General features: G+C 42.7%; 1 protein-coding gene across 1 annotated transcript; it reads right to left on the bottom strand.

Annotated features, from left to right (window-relative positions):
• Window positions 1-6,893: 6,893 nt before the first annotated feature.
• Window positions 6,894-10,897, bottom strand: LOC309966789 (trypsin-like; the record flags this gene model as incomplete). The annotated part of the gene is made up of 5 exons (XM_082847091.1): window positions 6,894-7,043; window positions 7,563-7,699; window positions 8,255-8,508; window positions 9,256-9,415; window positions 10,858-10,897. The coding sequence occupies 5 exons, from the start codon at window positions 10,895-10,897 to the stop codon at window positions 6,894-6,896; spliced, it is 741 nt and encodes a 246-aa protein (XP_082703217.1).
• Between the last annotated feature and the right edge of the window lie 3,116 nt (window positions 10,898-14,013).

Here is a 14,013-nt window from a genome sequence, read left to right on the forward strand (position 1 = left end):
TTCCCCATATGAGTTTGAAAAGGCTCCGTCCACTCTCTCATGGCTCCCGTAAGACCTTGGATGACTCTTTTGTGGACGTGTGACAAGGTCAGCCACAGACCTTCCCGCCTTTGCCTGAACCACACGGACCCTCCAGCTCCCCATTCTTTCTCTCATCAATGATTAGCTGAGCTTAGAACTGTTTTCCCCCGCCCCAATCTAACTACAACTAGAGATAAACACTTCCTGTTCAGCTAACTGAGAATTCCCCTGATTGCAAAACAACCTCAACTGTTAATCTCCCCACCTGTAACTTGTCTACATCTCCCTACAAAAGTCTTAAGGCGAAAGCATCCTGCTGAGGCACTCTGATCTCCAGATCTGGGATGTTCTTCTTATTGCAATAATCTGAATAAAATCAGTCTCCCTACCTGTTCAGTTTCTGTGTTTGACACTTAGTACTCTTTTTAATGCACCCCACTCCTTCTTTTTATAAGTTAGCCTTAACTTTCTGACTGCCCCCCCGCCCCGAGATATGTAGCAAATAGTGGTTTCAACCATGGATATTGGTCTATAGTTTTCTTCTGTTGTCTTTCTCTGGCTTTGGTATCAGGGTAATGCTGGCCTTGTAGAATGAGTTGGGAAGTGTTCTCCCTTCTTCAGCTTTTGGAGGAGTTTGAGCAGGGTTGGTGTTCATTCTTTGAATGTTTGTTAGAATTCTCCAGCTAAGCTGTCTGGTCCTGGGGTTTTCTGTGTTGAGAGGTTTTTGATTACTGACTCAATCTCTTTACTCATTATTGGTCTGTTCAGATTTTCTATTTATAAAGTACTTAGAACAGCAAGTTCTAATGGTAAATAGTAAGTGCTATATAAATGCTTGTTAAATAAAATAACTATAACCTTAGGATCCCCATATTTTCCAGGCCTCTGGGGACACATTTTTATCTATGTCCAAATATTGTTGTAAGTCCTTAAATCTTTGTAACATTTCCATGTTTATTAACAGCAGTGAGGAGCATAGACTCAGGAGTCCAGCTCCTAGAGGTAGGGTTCAATTCCTGGCTTCAGGACTCTCTAGGTGCCTTGTCCTGATAAAAACATTTAACCTCTTTAAGCCTCAGTATTCTAATTTATAAAATGGGAGGAATATTAGCACCTAATTCATAGGATGGACATCTTGTTTGCTTCCAGGTTTTGGCAATTATAAATACAGCTGCTATCAACACGCATGAGCAGGTTTTTGTGTGGAGATACATTTTCAGCTCCTTTGAGTAAATACCAAGGAGTGTGATCGCTGGATCGTATGGCAAGAGTATGTTTAGAAAGTTTCCACAGCTTAGATGGAATGTAAATTAAAAAGGGATTAGACCGAGCTACTCAGAAAAAATGGATATTTTTAAGACTACATAAAGACTTTTCTAGCTGCATTTTTTCAACAAGGCAGACATTCTTACTTGACTTTTAAAAGTAAGGCTAAAATCATACCAAGATAGTAAATATCTTTATTTTTTAAAGGTCTTTTAAAATTTGATTTTAACACTAAATTTACTTGCCATAAAAGATAAATAATTAAACTAGTTTTCATTTAAATAATGAATTAAATAAGATTTCTAGGGAAAAAGAGGCTTCTATTTGTCTTATTAAAGCAAATATTCTTAGATAAATTCATCTTGAGTATACCTTGAAAATTTTTGCTCGTTAATGGGAAAACTAACAGATTATGGAGTATACCAATCTGAAGTGAAGTTACTTCTATCCAGCTTATATATCCCATGTGAAAAAATATTTACATAAGTAGCTAAACTTCCAAGTACAAATATTGCTTTATTTTACATAGCTATCAAAGGTCCTAACCATGAAGTTGACAGTTGAGAGCCGTCTGAGAGTTTTCAGAGCAAGTGATAAGTAAATTAAATCTATCTGTTACTGTAATGAGATAATAGCAAGCAAAAAAACTTTTCCTAATCTCAGACTGTTACATCTTTACATTGCCTTATTTTTGCTATGAAATATCATGTCTTCCTGGATTTTATTGAATCATGAATTAGGTATTTATTTGTAGTAGATATCTTTTGGTGAGAGATATCTCTTCTGACTACAAAATGGGTTTTTAAATCATAGTATGCTTTCACAGGTCTTTTGATGTTTTTCTTTTGATTATACTTTGGAGGCAGATCTTTGCTTTCCATTTACCCATTCTTTGATCCAGTTTTCTTTTCCTGTGGCATTTGCATTGATTAGCATTATATTCTCTAGTCTCTATTTATTTGTTTTCTGTTTACCCAATCAGAATGAATACACCATGAAGGCAAGGTTTTAACTGTTTTCTTCCCTGCTGTATCTTTAGTGAATAAAACACTGTTAGGCAGGTAATAGGCCCTCAATAAGTTAAGCGGTTGGATAAATGAATAGAATAGTTACATTGTCTCCACTGTACAACATACCAAGTTTATTTAATCAGTCTGCTGTTAATGACTATTTGAGTTATTTCCGGATTTTCAGTGTGATGTAGACAATACATCAGTAAGCATCCTTGATTACTCTTGGTGGAGACTGTGGCTGCCTCCTTAAAATCTACACCTCCTTTTCTTGATAGCTAACCTTATAATTACTCAGTTAACCAAATATATACCAAGTAGGCTGTGTTTATTGCAAAATGAAAAGGTTACTCATGCATTGATGGTGTGCCATGTAACTTAATTATAAGTTCAGCAGCATAATCCTCTTCAGTTATTGGCTCAGGGATGAGAGAGTGACCAAATTCAGTTAAGGAGACACAATATGTTTGACAGCAGCTTCTGGGGAAAAAGCTTCTTTCTCCCTATACACAGGCAAGGGAGAGTATGGCTCCAACAGCTGTCTTGATCACAAGGCTTTATCCTTAGGATAAAGCTGACAGTGATGCAGAGGGCAAAGACAGAAATAAATTGGGTCCCCTGATGGCATCTTTGAATTGCTGAATCAAACCATTCTTGCAGTGCTCACTATTTCTAAGCTTCCACCAGTGCATTTTAAAGTACTTGTTAAAGTATGAGTTGGACATTCTGTTCCTTGCAACTGAATGATTCCTAAATGATACACTCACACTTACACTTTTTTTTTTTATTTTTTTGCGGTACACGGGCCTCTCACTGTTGTGGCCTCTCCCGTTGCGGAGCGGAGCCTCCGGACGCGCAGACTCAGTGGCCATGGCTCACGAGCCTAGCCGCTCCGCGGCATGTGGGATCTTCCCGGACCGGAGCACAAACCCGTATCCCCTGCATCGGCAGGCGGACTCTCAACCACTGCGCCACCAGGGAAGCCCCACATTTTTGTTTTTATAAGCACATTTTAATAGGATAGGATTCTAGAAGTTTAGTTGCTGGGCCAAAGAGCATATAGATTTCACATTTTAATATAATTTCACAAATTGTAACAAGTCAGATTTTAAATAAGAGATAGAAAATGCCAAGATATGCTGAAAAGGGACTATTGGATGGTGTCCAGAAAAATGATTTATTTGCCTTTTCATACTTTACTCTGGGCCTGCCCTGATCTCTCATCTTTTATGTTATCTCACTTATCTTTTCAGGTCTCTGAATCTTCCCTCTACCTGAGGTGCTTAGGTGAGTAGGTGTATATTGGTGGTGGCGATGGGTGGGGTAGAAGAACGTTTCAGAGGGAACAGGGAAATCTTTAAACTCATTTGTCTCTGTAGAGAAGCCTGAGATGTTTATTTAAGGTAGATATAAGGTAACATTTAAAAACAACAAAAAAAGAGGAGTTATATGTGAAATTATTTTAGGCCATAAGCAAACATAAAAGCAATTCAATAACAACTAAGGAAATACACAGGACAGATTAGTTATAACTGAACACTTAAGAGCCCTGAATGCAAGGCTAAGGAATTTGGGCTCCATCCTAGTGGCATGATAAGGTAATATTAAGGGCTCAGGACTGCTCCCTACAAATGTGCCACCCAGAGGTATACAAAGGGATGGAAAATTGGTAATAGGGGAATGTATCTTCCCATACCTTCCTCTTCTGAGATACCGGTTATGGACTGCATACCTGTGTCCCTCACCACCAAAATTCGTATGTTCAAACCCTAACACCCAAGGAGATGGTATGAGGAGGTAGGGCCTTTGGAAAGTTTAGATGAGGTCATAAAGGTGGAGCACCTGGAATTAGTGCTCTTATAAGAGGGAGATGCTGTTACCTAACACAAGTCTGTGTGACACAATGAGGCCAAACAATACCAAAACATCAGAGTTCAGAGCAGAGAAAGGTTTATTGCAGGGCCATGCAAGGAAATGGGTGGCTCATACCTTAAAAATCCTAAACTCCCTGAAAGCTTTCAGCAAAGCCCTTTTATAGGAAAGCTGAGGGAGCGGTGTGGTTAGTTGTTGCAGATTTCTTGCTGTCAGATCCTTTGTTCTTGAGGTCAGGTCGCGGTCAGGTCACGATGTTCCTGTAAACCTCCACCAAAACAAATGTTGTTCTCTGTTCTGACAAGAAAGTGCAAGGTCCCAAGGCTCGACTTTCGCCCTCTGAGGTCCAGGCTCTGGCTAAGAGGAGGGGGTCCCCGCACAGGAGGGTTACCCTGCCCGGGAGTGCTCGTCCAGCACCGAGGCCCCGCCGAAGACGTAGTTCTCCGCTGACGATGCTCTCAGGGCCAGGTCCCCAGACCCTGCCCAGCTGTCATCACTGAGGGAGCCGGGCACCCAGGACCCAGCCAGTGCTCAGGCTCCTCAGGCCACCCAAAGCGGGGCTGGGGAGCAGGTCCTGTGGACCCATGCAGACTGCTGCGGCCATTAGGTCGCAGAGGCAGGGAGCGGAGAGAGGCTCCCCCTGCCTCAAGGCCTGGGCCCGGCCAGTGGCCTGCCGTGGTGAGGGCTCTGGAGCTCTGCAGGACACGGCACCCAGCCTGTCCCCGAGGCCCCGCCAGCGCACCTGCTGGCCCTTGATACACCTCTTACCACACGCACTGCTCCCCGCGAGGACCACGACATGGCCAACCATTGGCCAAGGGCGACCTCCACCCGGCAGGTGAAGGGTCTCCTGCTTCTGATCTCGCAGTAACAGTTGCTCAGTAACAGGGTAACGGCCGCGTGCTATTGGCTGCACGCCTGCCCCGCCCCCATTACAATACTAGAGTCAGTTCTCTCAGCCATGAGAGGATACAGCAAGAAGGCAGCTGTCTACAAGCCAGAAGGGGGCCCCCACTATCTCCCGTGTCACCTTGATCTTGGACTTTCCAGTCTCAAAAACTGTGAGTAATTAATGTCTATTGCTTAAGCCATGCAATCTGTGGTTTTCTGGTTACAGAGCACCAACTGACTAAGGTAATACCCATCCTTCACCGTATCACGTTATCCTACTGGGACTACAAACATTTTTACCTTTCAGAACTCCTCGACCTATTCCAATGCTGTTATGCTCAGACCATATTGTATCTTTCATCCTTGATTCATACCAAATACACATAGGAATCATGTACTGGGACCTGTACTCCTAATCATCCTTTAGATGATCCAAGGAAACATGAAAAGTTGCAGGGAACAACATTGAAGAACTAAAGCGGGGTGTCTGTGCTGCCTCTCTGGATAGGGCGGAAGAGAACAGAGAGCACCACCCCTATAGTCAAGACTTTTATGATCTCAGGGTAACAGATCAATTTTCCACAAAACTTATCTGCATTTGCACCTTTTTTTGCTTACAGTTCAAAATAGTACCTACGTTGAGCTGGGGTTTGGGCGGTCTAGTGTGGGACGGGGTACAGATTACCGGCAGAAATCATGCATGCCGTAGCGTAAAATTCCAGATGGAAAACAAGAGTATCTTGGAGAATAAAAGAAATAGGTAGATGAAACCTTGGAAATACAGGATCTGTACTTTTTAAAACATTCTCCATGTAGCCTTTCCCCTAGTCTAGCCTCACAGAGTTTCAGGTAGATTAGAGACAAAGGGAGAGCACAGGGTCACACAGCAGCAGCAAAGTGATGGGATAAGAATGGCTGGGGCTTCACTTCAGCCGCAGAGTGAACTAGTTGAGTGACTTTAGGCAGTTGATTTTAACCTTCTGCATTTTAGTGTCATTATCTGTGTAAAAATATAGTGGTAACAGTGATGGCTAACCTTATTCATCTTTATAGCCCAAACATCCACACGGAGTCTGGTGATGTAGGTGAGCAGTAATTTTTTAATTTTTTTGCGGTACACGGGCCTCTCACTGTTGTGGCCTCTCCCGTTGCGGAGCACAGGCTCCGGACGTGCAGGCTCAGCGGCCATGGCTCACGGGCCCAGCCGCTCCGCGGCATGTGGGATCTTCCTGGTCCGGGGTACGAACCCGTGTCCCCTGCATCGGCAGGCGGACTCTCAACCACTGCGCCGCCAGGGAAGCCCAAGAGTTAATGATTAAACACAGTATCTGAAATAGTATCAATGTGTGAAAGTATCAATGTGTGGATATTAACACATTTTTTTTTTTTTTTTGCTGTACGCGGGCCTCTCACTGTTGTGGCCTCTCCCGTTGCGGAGCACAGGCTCCGGACGCGCAGGCTCAGTGGCCATGGCTCACAGGCCCAGCCGCTCCATGGCATGTGGGATCTTCCCGGACCGGGGCACGAACCCGCGTCCCCTGCATCGGCAGGCGGACTCTCAACCACTGCGCCACCAGGGAAGCCCAGTAATTTATTTTGATGAGGCTGAATGAATGACTAAGTAACCTTTCAAATTCCATCTTCATGTAATAGTTCAACTCTATATCCACCCTCTTCTCAGTAGCCACATTGAAGAGAAAGTACACAAACCAAGTAAGGACCCTTCTTGGATATATCTGGTACAGGAGAAAATGTTTTTATTTAGATACTGTTTTCAGGATGGGAGGAAGGTGAAGCTGACTAACACGGAGGGTCATGAAGAGATGACGCTGTTTAGTTGTCAGCGATAGTCTTCTGAATCCAGTTCACGTAGTTGCAGACCTTAGTGTAGACACCAGGTTTGCCTTTCAGAGCGCAGCCATAGCCCCAGGAGACAATGCCCTGGAGCTGTCCTTTGCAGACCACAGGGCCACCAGAGTCACCCTGGGCAAGAAGGAAGAGCCAGTTAGAACTCACAGCTGTGCCCAGATGGGAGAAAGGCTCAAAGGTGTTCCTCCTTTACCCGGGGACCACCTTCCCAGGCTGCTGACCCTCCATGAAGCCCTTCTCTTTCCCTGGAAAACCAACCCTCAGTCTCCATACTGGACCCCTATTCTTTCCCCTCCTTTGAACTCCCTCTTTCCTTAGTTGCAGGGCTGTAGTACCAAGAAGAGGTGGACCGGGCAGTGCAATGCTGCCCATCTAGCCCTGCTCCTTTCAAAGTTTCCTTCTGCTCTAGCCCTCCTCAGAAGCCCGCCTGGATGTACTGTTTGCACATGATCTTCTGTGTATCTTTTCCCCTGATCCCTAACCATTAATATGGCAAAATGAATTTATCATTTATCCCAAATCTATCCCTCAGCCCTCATAATCAGCCCCAGGGACAGCTTTTCAATTGTCTGAGTTTCCGAAAAGAGATATGTGAAGCTGAGCTGGAAGGAGAAGGCGTGCAAAGCAACTAACCTGGCAAGAGTCCTTTCCGCCCTCCAGGAAGCCCAGGCACATCATGTTTTTGGAGATCTGTTCGGGATAGGCACTGTGGCAAACGCTGTCAGACAGGATGGGAGCTTTCAGACACTGCAGGAGCTCAGGGAAGCTGGCTGTTGGGAGTGAGAGTGGAAATGGAAGAGGATTACCCATCCAATCTGGGAAATTTCTTTCTCAGTATCTCTCCCCCCTCTTCCCAATATCCCCATTCCTTCTGTCAGATTGCAGGTAACTTCTATTTTGGAAGAACAAGTTATATCTGGAGGGTCTTCCAAACGGTTTTCATCAACAGATTGTTCTCTCTCTGACACTAGCATCAGTGACCATAGGTCTCAAATCTAGAGACTTTATTTCTGAAGCGGGGCTATGCTTTGAAAAGTTCCAAATCTCTTAGTCTCTGTTCTGTGTACCTCCTCACGTTTTGGTTCCCTGCAAATCACTAATCACATTTTAGTTGCATACCTGGCAACTTTACCGTAGTGCTTTTTTGTTGTGTTGTCAAGCAGAGGAATGTTACGCATTTCAATTAGTATATTCTAAGACTCCATAGAACCCCACTATTCTCTGGGAACATTGCCTTGAGTGAGAGCTCGGGCTAACTGACGCTGAACACGTTTTTCACCTCTAGGATTCTCAGACTTGGTGATTCTGTTCCAGGTGACACTTACAGCCACTGCTCTTGGTGTTGCCCCAGCCAGAGATGAGACACTGGGTACCAGCAGCTGCACAACGTGTTGGCAGAGGGATAGCGGCTACTTGATTGTTGAGAGTGGCAGGTGGGTCCAGTTTAATCAGCATGATGTCGTTATCCAAGGTCCTTTTGTTGAACTTGGGATGGACGATGATCTTGGCTGCTTTGATGAATTGCTCATTGCCCTCAAGGACTTCAATGTTGTGTGCTCCCAGGCCCACCTTCATTCGGCTGGATTAAAGGGTTACAAGTTCTCTAAGTCTCCAACGTGAGCTCCTTCCCATTCCATTACAGCCCAGTCTTGAGCATAAGCACAGACAGAAGCCCCCACATACACACACAGGTTAGTGTGCACTTAAGGTAGTCCTACCACCTACGGCACAGGTTAGAGGATTCCTTAGGTAGGTGTCACTCCAAGGCCAGACTCACAACCCAACATCTTGCTAGATTCATTAGGTGTAGGAATGGGAACCAAATGATGCCAGTCAAGCAGTGGGAGGTGAAAAGGCAACTGGTGTTGATTAATCTGGTTGGGATTATCAGTTATTGTAGGGAGTCGTGGCAGGCCTCAGAGATATGGCAGAATATTAAGGGAATAGAATGAGTTGTGTTTATCTTTAGGTTGTACTGGAAATGTCCTGTGTTTTGTTACTTGCATATGCCATGTTTTTCCTGGTTGAGCTATAATGATTAGAGCTGTTAAGGTACTCTAGGTATATTTAATCACTCACTATTTTTCTTGCTATGTCTTTATTGCCCTCATTTGGAAGGCCATCAGGGAACTCTAAGGGTATCTTTTTGTGGGAAAATCCCTCAATGCATACAACGCCTGGGCCGGTGGGCGGGGGGGATAATGAGGTCTTGAAATCTGAATGCTCCCCCCTCAAGCATAACTCTGTAGTTCTCCCTGATTGTGCTTTGGCAGGGCTGGGGATGACCTGACCTCAGAGAACAGGGCTGTGAGTATTGGTTACTTACGACTTGTAGCAGTGAGCCGCGGACACCACCCACTGGTCACTGATGAGGGAGCCCCCGCAGAAGTGGTAGCCGGAGTTCAGGGACACCTGGTAGGGGATAGAATGCGCTTCACAGGTGTAGCCCCCGACAATCTTGTCATCATCATCAGCGGGGAAAGCAACTGACAGAGAGAAGTTGGAGCTATTGTGGAATTTCTACTCAGAAGCAAGGTTTTGCAGATTAACCAGAAAAAACATAGGTCATGTTTTCTTGTCATACATAATCAGGAAACAGTGATTTTAATATAATTGTTTCCAAAATCTTATCGTTCTATACATTTAACACATGTGCTACTTACACTATTATAAGTATCTCATTTTTAATTTATGCTTTAAATTTGATCAATAGACTGATTTTTTTACATATGTCACATACACACACACACACACACACACATACAAATCAGAGACTCCTTACGTAATAAATGCCTTGAAGCCCACTACCTGAGAATATAAAGAATACTTTTTACACAGAAGCTTGTTTGCTAAGGAGACATTTAAGTATGCGTTCAATAAAGCTTTGCCGTCACCATGATTGTGTTTATTTGTAGAGTTCAGTATAGGATAAACACCACATGAGGTAACAGAAAGGAAACTTAAATACCACCTGAGAATGTTCTGGCCTGGAAAAAATGGGGAGTTTTGTACTTTTGTTTCCACAATCTCTTCTTGGTTCTCACCTAAAATGTTAACTAAATAATCTCATAGAACATTATAAGGTTTCTCTCTCTAATGTTTCCCCTCATCCCAATTATATTTCCAACATTTTTAATTTATTCAGCACTGTAAATTTTGGACCACTGATTTATTATGATTTCTAAGGACTCCAAATGTCTGGAATTATATGATATATGCCCTGTTGTTCATATATTTTAAAGTAATTTGAAATAGACTTTTTGATATGTAAATATGTGTATTGAATTTATTTATAACAACCAAATTCGGGAAAATTCTGTAGTAAGTTTGAAGTGTACAATAGTATTGAATAGTATAAAAACAGAAATAGTCATTTCTCTATTTCTTCTCATGATTGCATGACATGTTGTTTTACATCAGAGAGATTTCATTAGTGAAGATGTGGTAAAACCAGCCCATAGCTTTTATTCACGAGAAATAGAGTGTCTTTTCCTGTTAAGATCTCTCTTAAGATGCCCTTTAGTACAGAGGAGACTCAGGCTGTGATACTCACAGCCTCTTCAAGGAGAACAAGATTAGTCTTTAGTCCCAATTATTAACTCCAAGTTCTTATAAAGATCAAAACAACATTCCCTTCACATTGACTATCTTTTCTTTTTCACTCTTACTTCATAGACTGTACCCGAAATTCAGGGCAGATTCTTCCTCTTAATACTCTCTACACGGATCACCCCTGCCCCGCATCATCTTCTCCAGCAAGTGAGATTTAGTTATCTACAGACATATGTACTGTGCACTGTTGTTTCAACATCTTAAGCCTCTTAAGTACAGAGATTATATTCCGCATTCATTATTGTCTTCCAGAGTAGAAAGTGCATCCTTAAAAAAGTCATAGACACCTACTGATCACTTATTGATCAAGACTCACCAGCGACTCCCAAGAGAGCAAGAAAGATGAAGGTCGTCATGGTTGCTCCCCGGATCTGGACTAGGGACTATGCTGAAGGGTTTCCATCCACAGCTATTTATACCACCAGGTTTGTCATTGACACCCATGGCCACAGGTGCCGGAAATGTGATTTCTTCACTGGAAAGCCACAAATCCAAATTTAGAATTCAGTTCCGTGCCACATTGAAGATGATTCAGCATCCAATTTAACCATCCACTTTTGTCCACTTTTGCAGAGGTTATGGGAATGGAAAAAATGAACCCACCTGGTAGAAACTGTTCCCCATAATAGAAAAGTAAGTTGGAGTAAGGTCACAGATCAGGGCTGCAGGTGTCCTGATTCCCAGAGAAAAAATTTAGGTACTTGGTTGTCACAAGCATGAACTTTTACACTGAGGATTATCTTGAGAGCTATACCCTTGATGTAATTAACATTGCCTGTTTCAGAATTATATAATTTGTCCTGTAGTAGCTCTGGCCTTGTATACCCATGTTAATGTTTCATTATTGATAGGAACACTTGTTCTCCTAAAAAAAGAAAAACATTTCTGATTTGAAACCACAATAGTTCAAAATAGGAAAGGGAAAGAATGAGAATAATTTATCCTTATCTGAACTTAGTATTTAATAGGCATATGCTAAATACTTAGCCTATTTGTTAAACTAGTAATTCTCAAAACAAGCCTACAAGATCCCTATTATAATTCCCATTTAACAGTTGGGAAAACTGAGGCTCACAAAAATATAAGGGACTTTACCAAAATCACAAAGCAAATCCATGGTAGGGTCAGGATTCCAGCCCCGGAAATCTGGCTTCACTGCCTGTGCTCTCAAGCACCACGTAACACTTCCCTAGTCAGTTCACCAAAGTCTGGACACCAAGATAATACAGAGTTCTTGGCCAGCGAAGAGACAATGGGAATTTATTGAGTGCGTACTATAATATGTATCAAACCCTGGGGGTGGGATTTTGATACATCTACTCATTCAGTCCTTACAAACAACTTTATAAGTGTTGTGCTCTAATTTTTGCCATTTTATAGATGGGGAGGTTGTGGCTTAGAGAAGGTAAGATTTTTTTTCCTCAAATGTTCAGTACTATGAGGTGATCCATACAGAGTTCAAACACAAGCAACCTCACTTCAGAGCCCACGCCCTCCATTGTGATGACGTACACATAATACAGGAATGATGGAATAACATTTATATTTTAAGGCAGGACAAGAAAAGTTCAACATTACATTCTCTCTGTGTCAGGTAATTTTATGCCCTTTCCTTCAATGAGTCTGTTTTTCCTTTGCTTTGGCTTCTCTAGTCACTTTCCTGGTTAATACATCACCAGTCACTGAGGCTGTGCTGTGCTGGCTCTTGACCACTACAATGTGTAGGGAAATTTTACATAAGAACTTCTCCCCTTGAAACATGATATACTAAGAAACTTACGAAAAAACTGAAGCAAACAAGGAAATTTTAAATAAGAACTTCTCCCCTTGAAACATGATATACTAAGAAACTTACGAAAAAACTGAAGTAAACAAGGAAATTTTAAATAAGAGCTTCTCCCCTTGAAACATGATATACTAAGAAACTTACGAAAAAACTGAAGTAAACAAGGAAATTTTAAATAAGAGCTTCTCCCCTTGAAACATAATATACTAAGAAACTTACGAAAAAACTGAAGTAAGCAATCAGGGCAAATCGGTGTTAGTGCATAGAATGTTCTTCCCTGGTAAAGTGAATCCTGGAACCAGGCTGCGTTTTCTTGAGAATCTGCTCACGGGTTCCATTGGTCTGGGGGCATTTCTCTTCTAGCCACATGTGGTTCTCTCCACGTTTCATGTGCAGGGTCAGAAACCTTTTCTTTTTCCTGTAAAGGGCCAGATAGTAAATGTTTTAGGCTTTGCAGGCGATATATATGGTCTCTGTCACTACTACTCTACTCTTGTCCATGAGCAACTCTAAAGAGTACATGAATAAGTGAGTGCAGCCGTGTTCTTTTTTGGGGGGGGGAGGGGTGTCTGGACTTTAATATCCTCATGGATAAAATGAATACCCAGAGAAAATAATGGGGAAATGGGAGAAGTTAATCTTTGATCCACATATCAGAGTTTTGTTAAAGTGACAACTTAATTCAGTTATGTCTCTGTCAGAATTCACTTCACATTTCTCTCTCTTCCCATTTGCAGCCATATTCTACCTCCATTCCTCAAGATTAGGCTGGTAAAGCAGGCTTAATAAAAGGACAATTAAGGGCTTCCCTGGTGGTGCAGTGGTTGAGAGTCCGCCTGCCGATGCGGGGGACGCGGGTTCGTGCCCCGGTCCGGGAGGATCTCACGTGCCGCGGAGCGGCTGGGCCCGTGAGCCATGGCCGCTGGGCCTGCGCGTCCGGAGCCTGTGCTCCGCAACGGAAGAGGCCACGGCGGTGAGAGGCCCACGTACTGCAAAATAGATAAATAAAAGAACAATTAAGTTTTATCATAGAGGTTCTCAGGTATGTAACCTGAGACCCACAGCTGTCAGAACAGCATGCGCAAATGCCATCTTGAAATAATTTGGAAACTTGCCACTTCTGAATATGATAGTGAGTGGCTAGTGAGGCATTTATTGAGAGAAAACATTCTATTGGATTGGAAGGCAATGAGATTAGGAAGAGAAACAGAGATGGATGAAGGTGAAAATGATGCTGAAGGTCAAAATAGAGCATCATAAATGGAAAATGACAAGGAAGAGGGAAAAATTAGAGTACACACCCCACATTAATTTTTTGACAAAGACAGTTTTCTTTCAGATATTTATATCCCCACCAGGAAAACTTTCTGTGATCTGTCTCCAAGCTCCATCATCCCAACCTTCTTCAATGTAACCACCTTGCTTTTATGGGATACATTTCCTAAATCAAAGTACACAGATATCCAAAGAGTTCCATTACTAGGCTCAGAAATATTTTTCTATTATAGTTTTGGAAATTCGGGGATTAGGAAAAACCTAGTAGGCACCTTGAATAGCTCCTGGGACATAGGCTAGTGAGCAACCATTCACAAGTGCTGTAACCCTCAAAACTCTCAGTCATTGTCACTTTGCTACTTCATCCTTGTGAGTGACAGTCATCAAAGTATTTAGCAATCTTAGTAGAGA

Source organism: Leucopleurus acutus (assembly GCF_964270905.1).
Source record: "Leucopleurus acutus genome assembly, chromosome: 9".
NCBI classification, from domain to species: domain Eukaryota; kingdom Metazoa; phylum Chordata; class Mammalia; order Artiodactyla; family Delphinidae; genus Leucopleurus; species Leucopleurus acutus.